This window comes from Nematostella vectensis, chromosome 9, assembly GCF_932526225.1.
Source record: "Nematostella vectensis chromosome 9, jaNemVect1.1, whole genome shotgun sequence".
NCBI lineage: Eukaryota > Metazoa > Cnidaria > Anthozoa > Actiniaria > Edwardsiidae > Nematostella > Nematostella vectensis.
In genome coordinates this window covers 7346578-7363793 of record NC_064042.1, presented here as the reverse complement: position 1 = coordinate 7363793, position 17216 = coordinate 7346578, and the positions used below count along the sequence as shown (strand labels likewise).

Genomic DNA, 17216 nt, shown 5'->3' with positions numbered 1-17216 from the left:
GCGTCATTTTTTTACTATTCAGAAATTTGAATTAACTAAAACCGTAGCATTAAGATTTTTATTTACGACTTCGCGGGAAATACAGCTTTCGAGCTTTCGACAGCTTGGTTGAGTCAGCAATTGGGGTCCAATGAACGCCTGAAGAACCAGGCGTGAATAAATCATTTATACATAACAAGCCATAAAAGAAAGTATCCACAGATTAGACATGCCTCTGCTTTCCCGTAGGAAAATGTTTGTTTGTGTTCGGTGAATGAAAGACCTATCATAAAGAGGGATAGAGAGAAATCATGCAGTGGTGTACACACTACTACATAAGGAATTTCAAAACTCACATATTGCTTTCAACCAAATCCACATCTCATAATATTTTGCAACGGTAGTAAAAGGGTTGTTCGAGTGCATTACTCAGTGTGCTTTTGTCATTCCATCTTCTCGGCCAAACCGGCTGTCGGTAAATATTCGCCCGTGTGAACATGGATTTCGTGGTGAAATACGCGTTTGGTTGCCAAATGAATATAGATTTTTTAGAGGTGATGTTTACCGGAAACGAGATTTATAGTGTCAGAGTCATGTGATGGAACTGCAAATGTTTCGAAGGTCAAAAGTTTGGTTGTTCTGAGCAAGGCTGTGCTTTGGCTGTGCTATGTTTATGTTGTACTTCTTTCAGTAGCAATTAAAAGTTGTGTATTTGTTTTGGACTCTGTTTATGGATTTACCGCCGGGGCAATGTAATAAATAGAAGTATTGTATTGGAATTTATTTTTTTTAAGTCATGTTATTTAGAAATAGATTCACTGTCAACCCTTTATTATGCTTTAAAAATGGGAAGTGCTTTCTTCTGCTTTCCCTTTGTCCATTACCGCAATTCCGTGGGGTTGATTTCGGGGACTCCTCGGTATCGTTTCGAGTCCGGGGATCAGTTGGGGTACTTTTGGGGATCATTTCGGGTCCTGGGATCGTTTCGGGTCCTGGGATCATTTCGGGTCCTGTACAGATGTATCGCTATGATTGCACTAAGTTAAAATGTTGCCAAGATAGGGGGGTCAGTCTTACCATACCAGGGGAGATGGGGTTAGCAGCAAAATAAGCACAAAATAACTCTGTCTGAGTGTATAACTGTGTTTTTATTACTCTCATAATCAATGTACAAACAATTATGGTAGAATAGTACGATCCAATCAATTCCACGCCATTCCAGTTTTTACATAACCTATGCTAATAACGGCTGTCAAAATGTCATTTTACTGCAGTTCTTCTGAATTAATTTTTGATGATGATGCAATCTACGAGGCTTTGGGGAATACACCAATGATCTGTTATCAACGGCGCTAACCCCCAGGTCTTGTTTAGATCAATTGAGGCAAGGGTGGTGAGATATAACTCGCAGGCGTTCTTCGATACATCGAGTGTTGTACCCTTAGCACTGCAGGTAAACTGTAATGGGTTTCAATAAGCGAGTGGAGTATTCGCAACAATAAGAATTACGAGTATTTCGCACAATGAGCAGTATTAGTATTTCACGAGTATTTGTTTTCTTGAAAACCTGGCACTACCAAAACAAGGACTTTGAATGCACCTAAAATCGAGTTCGCTGTCTTTTCGAATTTGCTGTCTATTATTTACCCAGTAAAATGTAGTACATTTCTATTGATAGTTATTGTTTGTTTGAAAAGGGGAATTGTAACAGCATTTTGGGTTATTCGACCGCTTTATTTTTCCACTGCCAAAAATACAGAAGTTCCTTGCCTGCCAGGAAAGGGTATATCTATCAACAGAAAAAGTACATGAATGCAAGCAAAAATCAAATAATTACAAAAAAATTATCCTTGTTATTGTTTTTTGGGAGGGGGTCATTTTATTACTGTGTATTATTTTAGGGCGATTGTATGTTGTCATGGAAGCGTCACAACACGGAATTTGTGTTTTTTTAAATCAAATCAAATTACCTTATTTATGTAATTATTTATAATTGATGGGAAATAGGGTTTTGTTATTTTCAGCTCTCTTTAAAATCTTTAGTTTTAAATACTTGAATAACACTTCAATCATTCTAATACTTCAATTATTCTATGACTGCAAGCTCGACATTTTCCCACAAACATTCCCCTAAAATGAGTAATGCTTTGCATCAGATTTGGGAAATAACCCATTTCACACAAAAATTAGATTTAACAACAAATATCAGAGCAAGCATTTCTTATCATTATTACTTCCTAATGTTATAACGCTTATTTTGTACCAGTCATAAAGGAAAAATAACCCAAAAGAAGGAAGATTATTCCATCTATTACCTCTGGATTATAAAGATCGTGGGAAAAATGCAAATGCATTTTTTTAGTAAATCAGTGAAAATTTTCCATTAGACTCTTATTAAATTTGTCAATTATTGTGCAAATAAAATATGAAAACCAATAGATAAAGCAATCAAAAACAACACAAAAAACAATCAACAAACTACCAAACAACACAACAACAAAAAACATTCAACAAACCAAACCAATAGCCCAAAAAAACCAACAGACCAAAAAAAAATACAAAATTTAAAAAGCACAGCAGACCAAGAAGCTAAGCCAACGAAAAAAAGATAAACCAACAGAGAAACCAGACCAACGAACGCCCATCTAAACGTATCCAAGAATTCTCTAGCTAGCACAAAATGCAAATGCATTTTTTAGTAAATCCGTGAAAATTTTCCATTAGACTCTTAATAAATTTGTCAATTATTGTGCAAATAAAATATTAAAACCAATAGATAAAGCAATCAAAAACAACACAAAAAACAATCAACAAACTACCAAACAACCAAACAACACAACAACAAAAAACATCCAACAAACCAAACCAAAAAAACCAACAGACCAAAAAAAATTTAAAAAGCACAGCAGACCAAGAAGCTAAGCCAACGACCAAAACACAAACCAACAGAGAAACCAGACCAACGAACGCCCATCTAAACGTATCCAAGAATTCTCTAGCTAACACAACAGCAAACAATCAGACTAAACTGAAACGCCTATTAGGAGGCTGTGGTTCCCCTCCCCCTGTATTTCGAGGCCTGGTACGACCCTGAAATCAACAACCAACAACAGTATCAAAACAACATAAAAATTAAACAGCCAAATGAGCAAACTCGAGTGAGAAAGATTCACTATACCGTTCCTCTCTTGAAAAAAAGCAGGGATGAAGTAGTAAGGTACTGTGCAATAATTATCAGGAGGAGGGGGGGGGGGGGCTGTAAAACCAAAGGGTTTTACAAAATGAACCAGAGTTTATTTTGTATCCAGATTTATCAAAATTTAAAAATTTTTAAATGGTTAAATATATCATCTTTTCCTTTAAACGCTAAACCGATGCAAACTTTAAGAACCTCTTTGCAGTTGTCTCACTAAGGACCGCTCTGTTCTATAAATCTCTATATATCTCTCAACCCTTAGCGACAAAATGAGCTCGTTGTTTGTTTTGATGTCGCCTGAGCTCAAACTAAGGAAGCGGTCACTTAAGCACCCATATCCAAGACGACAAAGTTAAAGAATTGTTTTTAAAGATTTGTTAAGCATTAAGGGGAGGTATCTCCTAGATGAAAAAAAAAAAAAAAATGAAAAAAAAAAAAAAAAACGCCGCGTACAACAATCTCCTTTGGACCATTTCCAGAAAAAGAAAATTCTCAGATTCTCTAATGAAACGCTTTGGGCTTTTTGGTCCTTAATTTTATATAGGCAAGATATTATTTTTCAACAACTGTTTCCCGGACCAACTCGGAATATTTCCTTTTATTCTGGAAACACTTTTTTGTTTTGACATTCGAGGCATCAAAACATTGAAACAACCAATCACAGATCAAATTGTAAGATGACGTCATAACACTCGCTGGACCTAAGTAAAAAAACCATGGCGGCCATAGAGAGACGAGAATAAGAGCATAAAACAGTATCTTTATGCTTTTTGGTAGGGTTTTAGACTTATCAAAACTTGAAATACTTGTAGAAAAGCCTTTGGGCGCAAAGCCCATCTTTTGTATAACTCTTAAATTTAAATATTTGACAATGTCCCTAGAGCATGAATGGGCTTTGACTTAATAGCCGAAAGGCTGAATGGGCTTAGGATTTATATGCCTTGAAGGTTAGAGTGATAATTGCCCAGGGGGGGTTGGAAGGGGGGGCAGTATTCAGTTATAAACATTATGGAATGGTCAAACAGAGCTCAAAATGTCATACACCCAAAAATGATGGAAATTTGCCACCCCCAAAATACACAAGCCTGTTGGTAAAATGTTCAATCCCAAAGAAATGCAGTGGACACATGTTATGTTGTAAATGTTTTTACAGCATATGTATAATGCAATATGTCTAAAAAACAAATCATTTTCATGAGCTTATCATTCTCCTCAAAAATTTTACTCCAACAGAATTCTAATGATTTGAATTCTTTCTGGTAGAAAATTTTCAGAAAAGTGGAAACAATTTGTCCAATCATACAATTTTAACAATCAAGCACCATATATAAAAGTGATGTGAAATAATCATAGATCCCCTCTCATTTCAAAAGCCCATTGCACCTTTTGTATGCACAATATGCAGTGTCTTATATAATGTTGTAGTGCGAATTAAAAAACCCAGAAGTATAATACTGTGTTAGCTCTGGGGATTTAATACATAGAAACTTTTTAACCAACCTTCATCCATGCTCTTGGTTTATACTCGGATCATAATAGAAGTCGAAAAAACCTTCCCTCGCTAGAAAACATGTTATTACTAGAAAACCTATTTTCATGAGCAGAGGCTGGGGTGCAAATCTCAATTAACATTGAAAGCCATATAATCTCATACCATTTTTCCACCAAGCAGCGTTCTTTAAGCATCGTCTTTGTAAATACGAAGGGGGTCCCCCCTATTTTCTTGGCAGTGCTACAGAACTAGGGGGTCAGTTTGTAACCATACTTTCAAAAAATGTAATATTCAATAACACATAGCTTGAACAAATAAAACAAATATTTAAAAAAAAAAGAATAGTATAAGTTTTTTATCACTAACAGTGGAATACAAAGGAGAAAATTCAATGATTTCTCTGTCCATCCTTATATATTTACTTATCTTCATCTTTTTTGCCATGGTCAATATCTGAAATAAATTGTAACAAATATATTTAGAAAAGAGAAAGGGGTTTATTTTCAATTTGATTTATAGAGTACAGTAGCTTATTATTTATGATGGCCTTATTGCAGAGGAGCCAATTGAAACTACAGCCTCACACAATGATTTTATTTTATTTTTATTCAATTAAGCTATTTAATGATAACTTTGGCAGCGCTGTATAAGATTTCTGGTTTTAAAATCAGCCAGAAAAAGCAAAAAAATAAAAATAGCAATAAATACGGCTAGGCTAGCTATCAAACGAAGTAGTCCACTTGATAGTGTAGGGAGGGCCCTTGTTGCCTATACTTATGTCGCGCAGCGCCAACTCACTTCGAATAAATACTCACCGTCACCATGTTATCACTCCATTGCTTCGAAAACTTGCACGAGGTGTCTTTGAAATATGATCTATCATATTGCATGCACTAAACTTTCAAAGACAGATCGGAAATAGCTTTGAAATCGAATATCTTTTCTTTCCGGCGGTAAAGATCAAAGAGGCTTGAGAGATGAGGAGTGATGACGTCACAACCTCTTTCGGCTAGGCTGTTTCCAGAAAAGGAAATATTCTGAAGTGCGGACATTTGGCGGTTTAGTCGAACTAGGTTATATGTGGTGCTGATGTTTATCCTCAAGTAGAATGCATTAGGAAACAAGTGACTACAGGTATAAATGAATGTAGGAGGGAGGAGGGAGCTCTTCGTAATTTTTAAAAAACAGGAGGGGGGTCAGAGATAAACTTGACGCTGTTGGGGATGGGGTCCTAAGTAATTTTTCATTATTCGAAGCTCATTTTACGGACACCCCCTAAAGATTATTATTACACAGTACCTAAAAAATGGGTAATTGTAGTAATTACCCTGATAAATTTAACATTTATCTCTCTTTTCCAACAATTTTATATTCAAGAAGCTTAGAATGTTTTCACAATTTCGTAGTTTAGTATGATTTTAACAAGTTTAGACTCAAATCACTGAGAATTCTTAGTTCATGAGGCCTATATCACTAAATAAATATTTTACACGCACGATATATATAGGGCAACACTTACAACTTCTCTCTGTTTTAGTTCAGATTCTACGTGAGATCACGTGGATCGCTTGGCTGAGGGAGACGTGCTCCTTCTTGGCCTACCCTGCATCGACACACAGAACAAGAACATTAAACCGCATATGAATGCCATATAGCCGTTCTATAAATAACAAGGCATTCAGTCGAAATGGGTAGTTACGAGTACCTTAGACCTACAGAGAGGCATAGGCGAAATGGAAGGCTGATCATCAATATATCATTGGCGGCCATTGTCGTTTTTACCTCTGAACTCAGTTCATCGTCCGCGTATCCCTTAAAATCAGACAACAGAGTGAACTTGAAAGATGGAACACTATTCATCAACAGTAACGAGGCGAAGGCGCAATTCTATGCGGGGGACAAATCTTCTATACAGCCATCCAGGATGGATCAGGATTATTCGATTAGACGTCAACAGGTAGACATCATGCACCCTCGATCTCTCATTAGAGACGTATGCCAATTGCTTGATCACCATTAAACCATTCATTGTGTTTGCTGATGGTTATGGAGTTGTGGACTTTGTACATCACATACTTACACCTTTTGCCTTTTTGTAGAAAGACAAGAAAGAAATCACACCCAATCTTCCTCGCACCAAACGCGGCCTGCGAATAAATGGTAAGTAGCTCAGATAATCTTTTCAAGTTTGTACCAAATTGCTTGAAATCTGGCTTGAGCTCAATGCATTGACCTTTGCCGCGCGGTCTGGACTCGTGTAACACACAGCCTCAAATGAATACTGACCACACGAGAGCCTTGGTGTGAGCTTATGACTCTCGTCTGAGCTACGACGCTTGACCTATTTATCTACTTCCGAGTCTACGGCCCCTCGTTTCAGGCTCTAAACAAATAATTTGCCGGAAGGGCGACCCGTTATGTATAAATAAGTGATGACTAAATTCATGCAATCCGGTCTTCAAACAACTATTATAACATAGACTTTTGCGTTTTGCTTTAACTTAGGGAGTAACAGTACTCGTAGTTTAAAAGCATATAATTGACATTTGTTTTTATAAGAAACAGTATTTGAGTTGGTTTTACCTAGAGGGGAAGTTGATAAGGATGTGATGAGTTTGCCATTCCCAGAAAGGAAGGAACTGTCACTCATTGTATCATGTGTTAAACCAGAGTTGTATGGCGTTATATTCCCGCCAAAATTCGATCTTGTGATTTGACATTCAAAGGAGGTTTCAATGTGAAACTTTTGTCATGCAATATTTGACGGTCACAATTTAACATGCGTGCATCTATAATGCGATTTTCTATGTTCACAATTCAACATGCGTGCTTACAATTCGACATCCATGTCCATAATGCAATGTGCTTTTTATTGCAGTTATACTTGCTTCTTAAACCATTTGACACCGCACCTTAAAAATTCAATATTAATTTTGCAATCCAACATTCATTGTCGCAATTCAACATTACTGATGGATCCAGCATTCGTGTTCGCAATCCAACATTCATGTTCGCAACATTGAACTTCGCGCTTGAGTGATCTGACCTTGACGACCTAAGCCGCTGGTGTAACGCGGGCGCTTCGATAACCCGTCAAACCGGTTTGTTAACTGATACCGACCGGCGGTTTCCTGCAAGTTGGAAGACTCGTACTCCCACCATCATCGCCGCTTTTCCCCTAGCTTTTCCCCGCTTTATGCTCCAGGTTCGTATATGACCAACCAATAGACCTCGCCCCCTGATGAGAAGTCTTGGTTGGCGTTATATGACTTTAGTTCTATATTTCGCAGAGCTCTTTGAAATAGCCTACACACTTTTTTCTTATTGCTTTTATTTTGTTATGTTTGTTTTACATATACATGCCGGTTGTTTTCTTCATGCCTTTGGCCTTTTCCCCATATCTCTTACCACCGATTATTGCTTCATCTAGGGTAAACAATTCTCCCTGTCTTATCTACGTTTCAGTGTCATCTCCAGGCCCGTACCCAGGATTTTTCTTGGGGGGGGGGTGCGAAATCCGAAAAAGTGGACCTATTTTTTCCGGGGGGGGAGGGGAGGGGGAGGGAGTTCTCTGATAAAAATTTAACCACGAAGGCTGCCTTTGAAGCATGCCTTTGCAGTATCTCCACGGGACGTTTAATTTTAGATTTGGCTACATACAAGAGGGATCTAGCTTATTATTCTTAGTTTTGTCTATAAATAGCACGTCTATTGAGAACAAAAGTGGACTTTTGGCCCTTGTGGGGGGTGCGTTCGCACCCCCTGCACCCCCCCTCCCCTGGGTACGGGCCTGATCTCCATTCTCGCCACACTCCCTTTGTCACCTCCCGCGCCCCTACTTCATCTTCTTCTCGCCGTCTTACAAGCATCATTTTCCATTATCCACAATACTTCCTTTCACCGTATACAGTATTTCATATTTTTTTCTCAGCATTTTCGCAACACTCTTCCAATCTCTATTATTTTTTAATTTCACCTGTCAATCATACACACTTCATTAGATACATACCTCCACACATACTTCACCTTCTCCATTACCGCTCACTATTTTCTTTCTACAATATAAACACTTTTTTTTCTCTTATCCTACATATTACTTTCCTACCCTACACACAACACACTTTCTCAAAAAAACTACACAGTCTTGTCACAATATTCCTACCAATCGTTTTGTTCACACCCCTTCACACTCGCATTATCTCCCCTCATCAGATTTCACTAATGCCGCCATCACCTCTTCACATCAACACTCGCCACCAGTTACCGATAAGAACTGTTTCAATCCCCACATAATAACATATTTACTAACCACCTTCTCCACTCAACACAAAAACCCCTTCATTCATAACTCTCATGCCGTTTTATTATCAACCCCATCTCTTGTAAAAACCTTAACTCGTTGTCTCATAATCCATAATCTCAACCACCCGAACATAACCTGATAACCCCATCACCCCTTTCTCTTCTTTCACACTGCAACTTCACAAACATAAATTAAGTTTCACCATTCCCTACACAACCACATCTCCACCTCCTTATCTCAACCTTTCACCATCTACATCTTCAATCACCGCCTTGCAGGAAACCGCCGGTCGGTATCAGTTAACAAACCGGTTTGACGGGTTATCGAAGCGCCCGCGTTACACCAGCGGCTTAGGTCGTCAAGGTCAGATCACTCAAGCGCGAAGTTCAATGTTGCGAACTTGAATGTTAGATTGCGAACACGAATTCTGGATTCCATCAGTAATGTTGAATTGCGACAATGAATGTTGGATTGCAAAATTAATATTGAATTTTTAAGGTGCGGTGTCAAATGGTTTAAGAAGCAAGTTGAACTGCGATAAAAAGCACATTGCATTATGGACATGGATGTCGAATTGTAAGCACGCATGTTGAATTGTGAACATAGAAAATCGCATTATAGATGCACGCATGTTAAATTGTGACCGTCAAATATTGCATGACAAAAGTTGCACATTGAAAAGTCCTTTGAAGGTCAAATCGCAAGATCGAATTTTGGCGGGGATATGACGCCATAGAGTTGCGGTAGTCCTTTTTCAAGGTCATGCCCTCTCCACAGGTAACCCAAGCGTACTCTTAGTAAATTCTCAGTCTCACTCCTCAGAGGGGAATCAAAATGAGAGAAAAAAAAAACCGCTTACATCACTCTTTTTCACAGGGTGCCCCTTCAAACGCCCAGAGAAGTGTAGATACATCGTCGACGAAGGTGTCTTATCATGATAATACTATTATAATTATTGATATTATGAGGGAGAATAATAGAAAACAAACAATCAGAAGATAGAGGATAAACAATCAAATTAAGTATTAAATATGTAGACATTAAGTATTACTTTTCGCCTGGGTAGCTAGCATGATTTTAAAAAGTATATCTACTTATTTACAATGCATCAAAACACACTAAACGGATATAATTACTATAAATCCAGTTTTACGCCTCGGTTTGCGATTATTTCGAGGCAACACTACTGTTGCTCTTTCCTTTTCTATGCAAAAACATAATTTCGTGTCGCCTTGCTTTTGCGACCCTATCTTTCGCACTTTTTTTAAAAAAAACTCGTGAACATGGTATACATGCGCATGCACATGCGCAAACTATATGTTAAAGAAGGCCGGTCACGCCAATCGAATATCGTCAACAGCATTTCAGACTTCATTCGTAGATTGTCCTTTTTAACTTTCCTTGCGCACGCATAAACAACCACTGTATTTTCAACGATAAACAATAACAATGGAGTGGTTGATCGAAATTCTTTAACTCCTAAAATTATTTTGGTTGTCTCTCTAGTCGCGCGGCAAATCAACAACAAACTCAACAGAACAGCTAATGGTAAGTTTGGACCCAGGGGGGGGGGGGGGGGCACGTGACTAGGAGGGGTGGGGATGCCAATTCTGTGTGTTTCTGCTCCTTCATGTCTTTCGTTTCTGACTTATTGTATATCTTTTTATAGGCTTACCTTACAGGGTAGATACACGGGCCGACGAGATGGAACCGGTGTTTGTTCATTTGCTTGGAAGGCGGAGAATGCCCCTTCTGCTCATGGGTAGGTATTGGTTAGCGGTCATAAGTAGATGTCTCTTATTATCCAAGATTATCGTGGAATTGAATTCTATAACTTGTACTTTCTCTAAGTCAGATCGAAATTTGCTGGAGTTATGATCACTATGGGTCCCGTGCTGAGAGAATTAACGATATGTCACAATAACTGCAGCCTAGTCACAGGCGTTCTTATCGGGTTTCCTGTGCTCGGAGATTCACCGTGAGGTAGCATGGGGCTGGGACGAGCTCACCCACTTCCTGTGACGTCACGACCCATACCACCCACAGAAAACCCCACCACAGGAAACCCGAAAAGAAGGCCTGGGACTAGGCTGACATGAACTGTACAAAAGACATGTGTATACTAAACTTTTGCCTGTACAAAAGTTAGTAGAAAAAAAAAAAGATTACAAAAAAATTTAGCCTTTCTTAGCAGTCACGAGAAAATAAATTACAGTAATCAATCATATTGGCCGCATTATAGACCACATTTTTATTATTTTGGAACCGTTACTAGGCTCTTCACAATCCAAGAGTCATGGTACTGGCCGATACTGATATTGTACAGTATATACAGTATTGTACAGTATATATATATATATAGCTGACATCATAATGTTGGCTATTTTAAAGTAAGTTTCCTTAGAAATAATCCGCTGCTTTTTCGAATGTTTATTCAATAACAAAAAAGAGTCACATGAAGGTTGTAGTATGGAAATCATTTTTCTAGTCCTCTAGAATTTCGGTTCAGAGAGTACTGATATTGAAATTTTCTCTTCTTCAGGAAACGACCTGTATAAAGTCACAAATTGGGACTCGCTTCCTCCAAAAGTGGGTAAAAAGGGAAACTTTGCCTCAAATCAACGACAAAAGTTCCGAACCCTGCGAAAAAAGGGCAAAATTAACGCAAGTGGTAAAGAAGGCAACATCAAGATTAAGATAGCGGGAGATTACAGACTTGCTGTGCAGCTCACACTGAAAGAACGCCTCGCTAGTAATATCAGCACAATCGGTATATGCATGGAAAAGTCTCCCAGGAATAGAACCATACTGCTATCCCAGGTCCCGATTCCCGTGGGGGGTGGTCGGGTAATGGTCTCCATCAACACTTTGGCGTATTTGTACAGAGAATCCAATATCTTTGTCTACGTACAGTTTGCTAGCGGCACGAGGGTTCCCGCAATAGACGTTAAGCTCGTCTTACACAAGCCCCTAACCATGAACATGTTTGAGGCGCAGTTAGTTTGGGCGAGGGACGACAGCGGTTATCAAAACTAAAGACATGCGCTATGCGCTACTTGATGCCCGCTAGATACGTAAAAGACGGCAGCAGCAATGGTATTAACAACATGCGCAATAAACACTCTTCAAAATTTCAAAGCAGGTTAGCTTGCACGAGATACGAAGGCGTATCAGTTACATCGACTTATTATTCTTTCTTATGCGTACTTTTTCATGAAATATGTGTGACAAAGAAAGCTTACTACGCCACTTTGAGTGGCCTATGGTACTCCCTCACAGCTTTACAGCGTTGGGAGCAACCGGTTAAATGCGCACGCATGTGAAAATCACAATGACAGAAAAGTGAAGTGGGAACAGAAAAGAAAGGAATAAATTTTCGTTTCTTTCTCACTTCCCCGCTTTCGCTTCCTTCGATTTTCACGCGCAGGGGTAAACATTTTACTATAGCCGTAGAAGTTATCAAATTATTGGGGGCACGATACAGAAACAGTAAGAAAATATTGGGGGCACAACCACGCACCTACTGGTCATTCCCTTATAGTTTTTGAAAATATTTTGGGGCACGTGCCCCAGTGCCCAAACCCTTGCTACGGCCCTATTTTTACGCCTCTCTTTTTACCCTTCTCTGCTTTACATACTATTGAACGTAAGAAGATATTTCCAGATATTGCCGGAGGATTTTCTATGCAAGCATGCGTACAATCTAGACCAAAAGTACGCCCACTAGTAGAGGGAGGTGTGGATATGCATAGTAATTCTGTTGACGACATAGACTTCTTTCTAAGACAAAAACTCAAGTGGTTAAACTGTCCAAAGGTTTTGTTGGTAACGGTTTGAAAATAATAAAATTTGATCAGTCATCAACATTGAAACGTGTGTATAAGAATAACGTGCAATTTCAAAGATCAGGCTGAGTTTAAATTGGGGCGTTTTGACAATCGGACTAATTTTTTTTAGAATAGTTTCACATGTTCTTATACTAACAAAATGATTTTCTATAGCCTTTCAAAGGCTAGCATAGAAAAACTGTATGCCGGAAATTTCTTGACCCAGCCTGTTGGTTTAAGGGTTCTAGTAAAGATGATTGTTTACGGGATCTACATATTTTAGCTATCGTTCCTGTTTGCCTGCGCGTATGTGTTTTGCGGCGGAAGGATCCTTTCGCATTTAAGGCCTATTTTTTAGTTTTATTAGATTTGATACTGTATTCACATTTATATCTGATCTAACTATAAAAAAAACTTTGGACTGAAAAAATATTACTTTCCGACTGTGGATAAGCGACTAAATCCGCATTGTCACCACTTTACTTCCGGTGGTCCGACGGAAACAAGACAAAAGAATCTATTAGAATACGATATATTTAACAGGCCATCCGCTCTAAATTATCAATCAGACCCTCAAAGAAACTTCCAATAGACACACTGCTTTCAATATTTTGAAGAAATTTTTCGCGTTTCTGTTAAAAATCATCGGAGATTATTACCTAATCGACCAGAAGTAAACTGTTGAAAATGCGGATAAGTGTTTTAAGATGTTATAATAACAGTCATCTTAACTGCTGTTACTAGGTGTCAAGGGAAATGGAGTTTGTGCGGAGAAATTAAAGTTCATATACAAGCATCTCTCCGCTTCTTCATAATTTCTTTTTACAGTCAATCTTGTTAACATCTTAACTCAGTGAACCTCCAGAAATACAGAATAGGATTCAGACTCGCGGTGAGAGTCAGAAAGGTGAAACCAGCAGATGAGAGCTCAATTGAGACTTTAAGGAATTTGGTTTTCCGGTTGCGTTCGATTGTTCAAAACAACGTCAATAAACACAATCAAATGTGTAGTGTAAGAAAGCGGATAAATGAGCCAGATAAATACCAACGTCAGAACGGATTTTCTTATTTTTTTTCCCCTGGAAATGTTGTTCTGTTCTTCCGTCGCTTGATCTTGAATTTGACTCTGATGGCGACGTAAAACACAAAGTACTTGTGTATAACAGAGTGCAGACAAGATAAGTCCTAAGGCAACAACGATCAATATGAATAGAAATAGCTGCTTCTGGGCCCAACCGGACTGAAGACAAATATTTCCAAGGACTGACACCGCCCATGTCCCGCCTATCGCGATCCCAACCCGTTTGACGGTAACGACTGATTCGTAACGAAGATGGAGATTGACAAATAGGAATCTTTCTATGGCAGAAAGGCAGAGGGTTAAAAAGGAGGCCGAAGTCAAAACGTTGAAAGACGCTTCTGAAATCTCGAGTATCGGGCAATATACACCCTCACCGGAGAATCTGAAAGCTATTTTCGCCGGTGAGGTAAATACCAAGAGCGAGATCCCTAAACCAAAGTCAGTTGTTGCTAGGTTTAATATTACTAAGTTTGAAGGTGTTCTGAGTGACGGAGTTTTAGCAATGGCCAGCAAAACCGTGCCGTTCAGAATAATAGCAGACAAAGCGATGAAAACGAAAGGTAAAACGCTGATGTAAATGTTCGGATATAATTGATCCTCGACTATAATCCCTGATGGTGTTATCAAATAACCAGAACAAACAAGACCTGTGCCGAAGCTAGTAGTTTTATTAACTTCCATTCCTGACATAAGAACGGGATGAACAAAGTTACTCTTCTGTTGCCACCTCTCGCGTCGCGTTTTTTACAGTTTGCAGAAAGTTATCCCCACACAGAACTTGTCCTAGCAAAAGCAAAGCCTTTGGACGAAGCTATCCCAAGATTCTGAGCATCAGTGTCAATTCTTGCCGATTCTCAGTAGTTAACTGCTCAGCTGAAATATTCTAACCATGTACTCACTTGATGCTTTAGACGGACCTAAAATGCTTTGTGCTAAGATCAATCTCTTTAATTTTGGTCACAGCAGAAATGTGTCAAATTGGAATCGTCAACTTAAGGACAGGCACGCCTTTGGTTGCTCGTACCAAATTGCACTCTTTTTGTTCTTTCCCCAAACACTGGACAAAAAAACGGATTTACATCAACCTCAAAGCTAACTCAAATCTAAAGTTAATTCCGAATTTACATAGATTGTATTTGTTAAAAAGTAAACATCAGAATTGAAAATCATTTAGATGTCAAACAAATCCGGTAAATTCCGCTTTTGACGCGTGTTTGCCGACTCTGCAAATCTAATACGGAGCCCGAAGTTTGTTATTAGATTTTCAACCTTTTCAAATACGATGTAAATATCATGTGCGATCAGATTTACTCTACAACTAAATGCGAGGTCAATGCTCATTTGTTTGATGTGAATTTACAGAATTGCAATTACATTTGCAGAACTTTTCAAATACGTCTCAAATGTTATACGGCAAATCAAACGCAAAGTTTTAGGTTTACTGAAATATTGCAAATCTGACGCAAAGTTCTAGGTTTAACTCGAGATTTACTTTTTCTGTAAAATGTGACATTTACTTAGCATTTCCAGATAACATTTCTGCGCAGTCGTTTGAACACCAACCCCGCAATAGCACTGTTGAGCGAACATAATCAAAATAGACAAAGTTCTCAAGACTCAAGAAGTTTATTTAAAAAATACAATGGTCGAAATGTTTTAATAAAAATATATGGATTTGGTTTTATCAGTAATGAGAATGGATTTTCATATAATCAACCATTTTTAAAAATCAGCAAGCCGTGGAAGGCTCTACTATCTGCGTATAGCTATCGAGATATCTCTGCAAGTGTTCGCTGAGCTGTAGCAGAAGACTCTGCCCTAGGCCTGAACAACCCATCCTGGGGCATTCTCGGGTGCAGGGCGAGCACAGGTAACCCAAGCACTCGGTTTGTATTCTACATTCTAGTACGCAAGATAATTTGTATGAAAAAAAAGGAAATTAAAGAAAACATGGTGGACTCACTTTATTCTTGTCTCTTGTGGTCCATGGGGGCTATGGGGCCATTTAACTCACTCTTTCCCCTTTTAGTGAATTGAAATATTTGTATTCACAAAGATTTGTAGTTGCATCTTCCAGCAATTTGGAACCTTGTACTGTGTTTTAAAAATGGCTGAAAATTTTCATCTTAGGTATTTTTGCGCCATTACTAAAAAGAGGAACCGGCGGAACCAGCGGAACCGGAGGAAACAATATATTTCGCTACCATAGTAAAGCTGGCAGGCAACTCAGCAGGCAACTCGGTGAAGTTAGCAGGCAACTCAAATGTGATGATTTGTTTAATATCTCGGCAGGTATATGGCCGATTGTCACGAAATTTTGACACGATTGTACAAAAAGTACAACAAACATATTCATGCATGTACGATATCAAATATTATTAATCACGTGACTGTGTGACGTTGAACGTTCCAGCAGGCAAGTCGTTACATCACAATTGTCGCAATATCTACGTCCCCTTTTTACCGATAGTCATCAAACTTTAACCTAAGTGTACAAATGTAATAACGAAGACAACGCCGTATTAGTTATTCTCGGGACGTCATCAATCACGTGACCGTGGGAAAAAACATTTTCTCTAGTTCCTATTGAGAAAACATTACGAAACTTTCGAAATATGACAAATAGCACATGGGATTTTGCAATTATGAACTTAGTTAGTTATAGGGGTAGGGATGTCATACTAGGATCACCATTTATTTCCTTTCAAATCTGCAAGGCGATTAAACATTCAATGGAAATGGGATACAAATTGCATATGAATGAATGTCAAATATGCGTGAAATAATTTAGCGCACACAACGGAATGTTTAAGTGCATGGTACGTTACAGTACGCCGAGTGAACCTAAAGCTATTAAGCCAATTAAATTATTAATCGCCGCTATTATTGCCTTTACTTACTGTTTTTTTTTCTTTTCTCGTCCTATATCTCTAATATAGAACTCCATACGTTGTGTTTCATTTTTTTTACCTTCGAATAGATTAAAATTATAATTCAATAAACTCACTAGGTATAGGGATTATACATGGTAATACCTTCGTGTCTTAGCCAAACAAGTCTTCGCTATCAAGCTCTTACCTTGAATATTGAGTCAGATAAAATAGCAAAAAAAAAAAAGCTTCTTTAAAATCCCTCACATTTGTTAGAATGTTTCTTAAGGTTCTGTTGAAATATTCCACAAAACAAGGACATCTTTAGGGGGTGAGCATTTATATAGATCCCATCTCCTGAATTTTAATCGATGGTTGGTATCTCTGCCTATATGTGAACACAAATAGGAAACAACCATTTTAGTTGTTTCCTCATTCACATTAAATCTTATTTTGGAGAAGTCCATC

At 38.3% G+C, this 17216-nt stretch overlaps 1 protein-coding gene and 1 long non-coding RNA gene across 9 annotated transcripts; one reads left to right on the top strand and one right to left on the bottom strand.

Moving 5' to 3' along the window:
* Positions 1–1106: 1106 nt before the first annotated feature.
* Positions 1107–7331, bottom strand: LOC116601910. Of its 4 annotated transcripts, none has more exons than XR_007313746.1 (5): positions 7251–7331; positions 6748–6814; positions 6373–6479; positions 6187–6270; positions 1107–5120 (listed from the first exon to the last, which is right to left on the bottom strand). It is a non-coding gene; the product is annotated as an uncharacterized LOC116601910 (long non-coding RNA). The 4 variants fall into 4 exon arrangements; XR_007313744.1 differs by lacking the exon at positions 7251–7331 and adding an exon at positions 6901–7162; XR_007313745.1 differs by lacking the exon at positions 7251–7331 and adding an exon at positions 6954–7162.
* Positions 1294–13593, top strand: LOC116601909. 5 transcript variants are annotated; one of them, XM_032362781.2, is made up of 7 exons: positions 1294–1432; positions 6210–6624; positions 6767–6827; positions 9847–9894; positions 10477–10518; positions 10640–10732; positions 11513–13593. In XM_032362781.2, exons 2-7 carry the CDS (start codon positions 6355–6357, stop codon positions 12004–12006), a joined length of 1008 nt encoding a protein of 335 aa, XP_032218672.1. In that variant the 5' UTR covers positions 1294–1432; positions 6210–6354; the 3' UTR covers positions 12007–13593. The 5 variants fall into 5 exon arrangements, with proteins under 5 accessions (XP_032218672.1, XP_048588602.1, XP_048588605.1 ...); XM_048732645.1 differs by having other exon boundaries at positions 1299–1432; positions 6205–6624; XM_048732647.1 differs by lacking the exon at positions 1294–1432 and adding an exon at positions 5118–5801.
* Positions 13594–17216: the final 3623 nt, after the last annotated feature.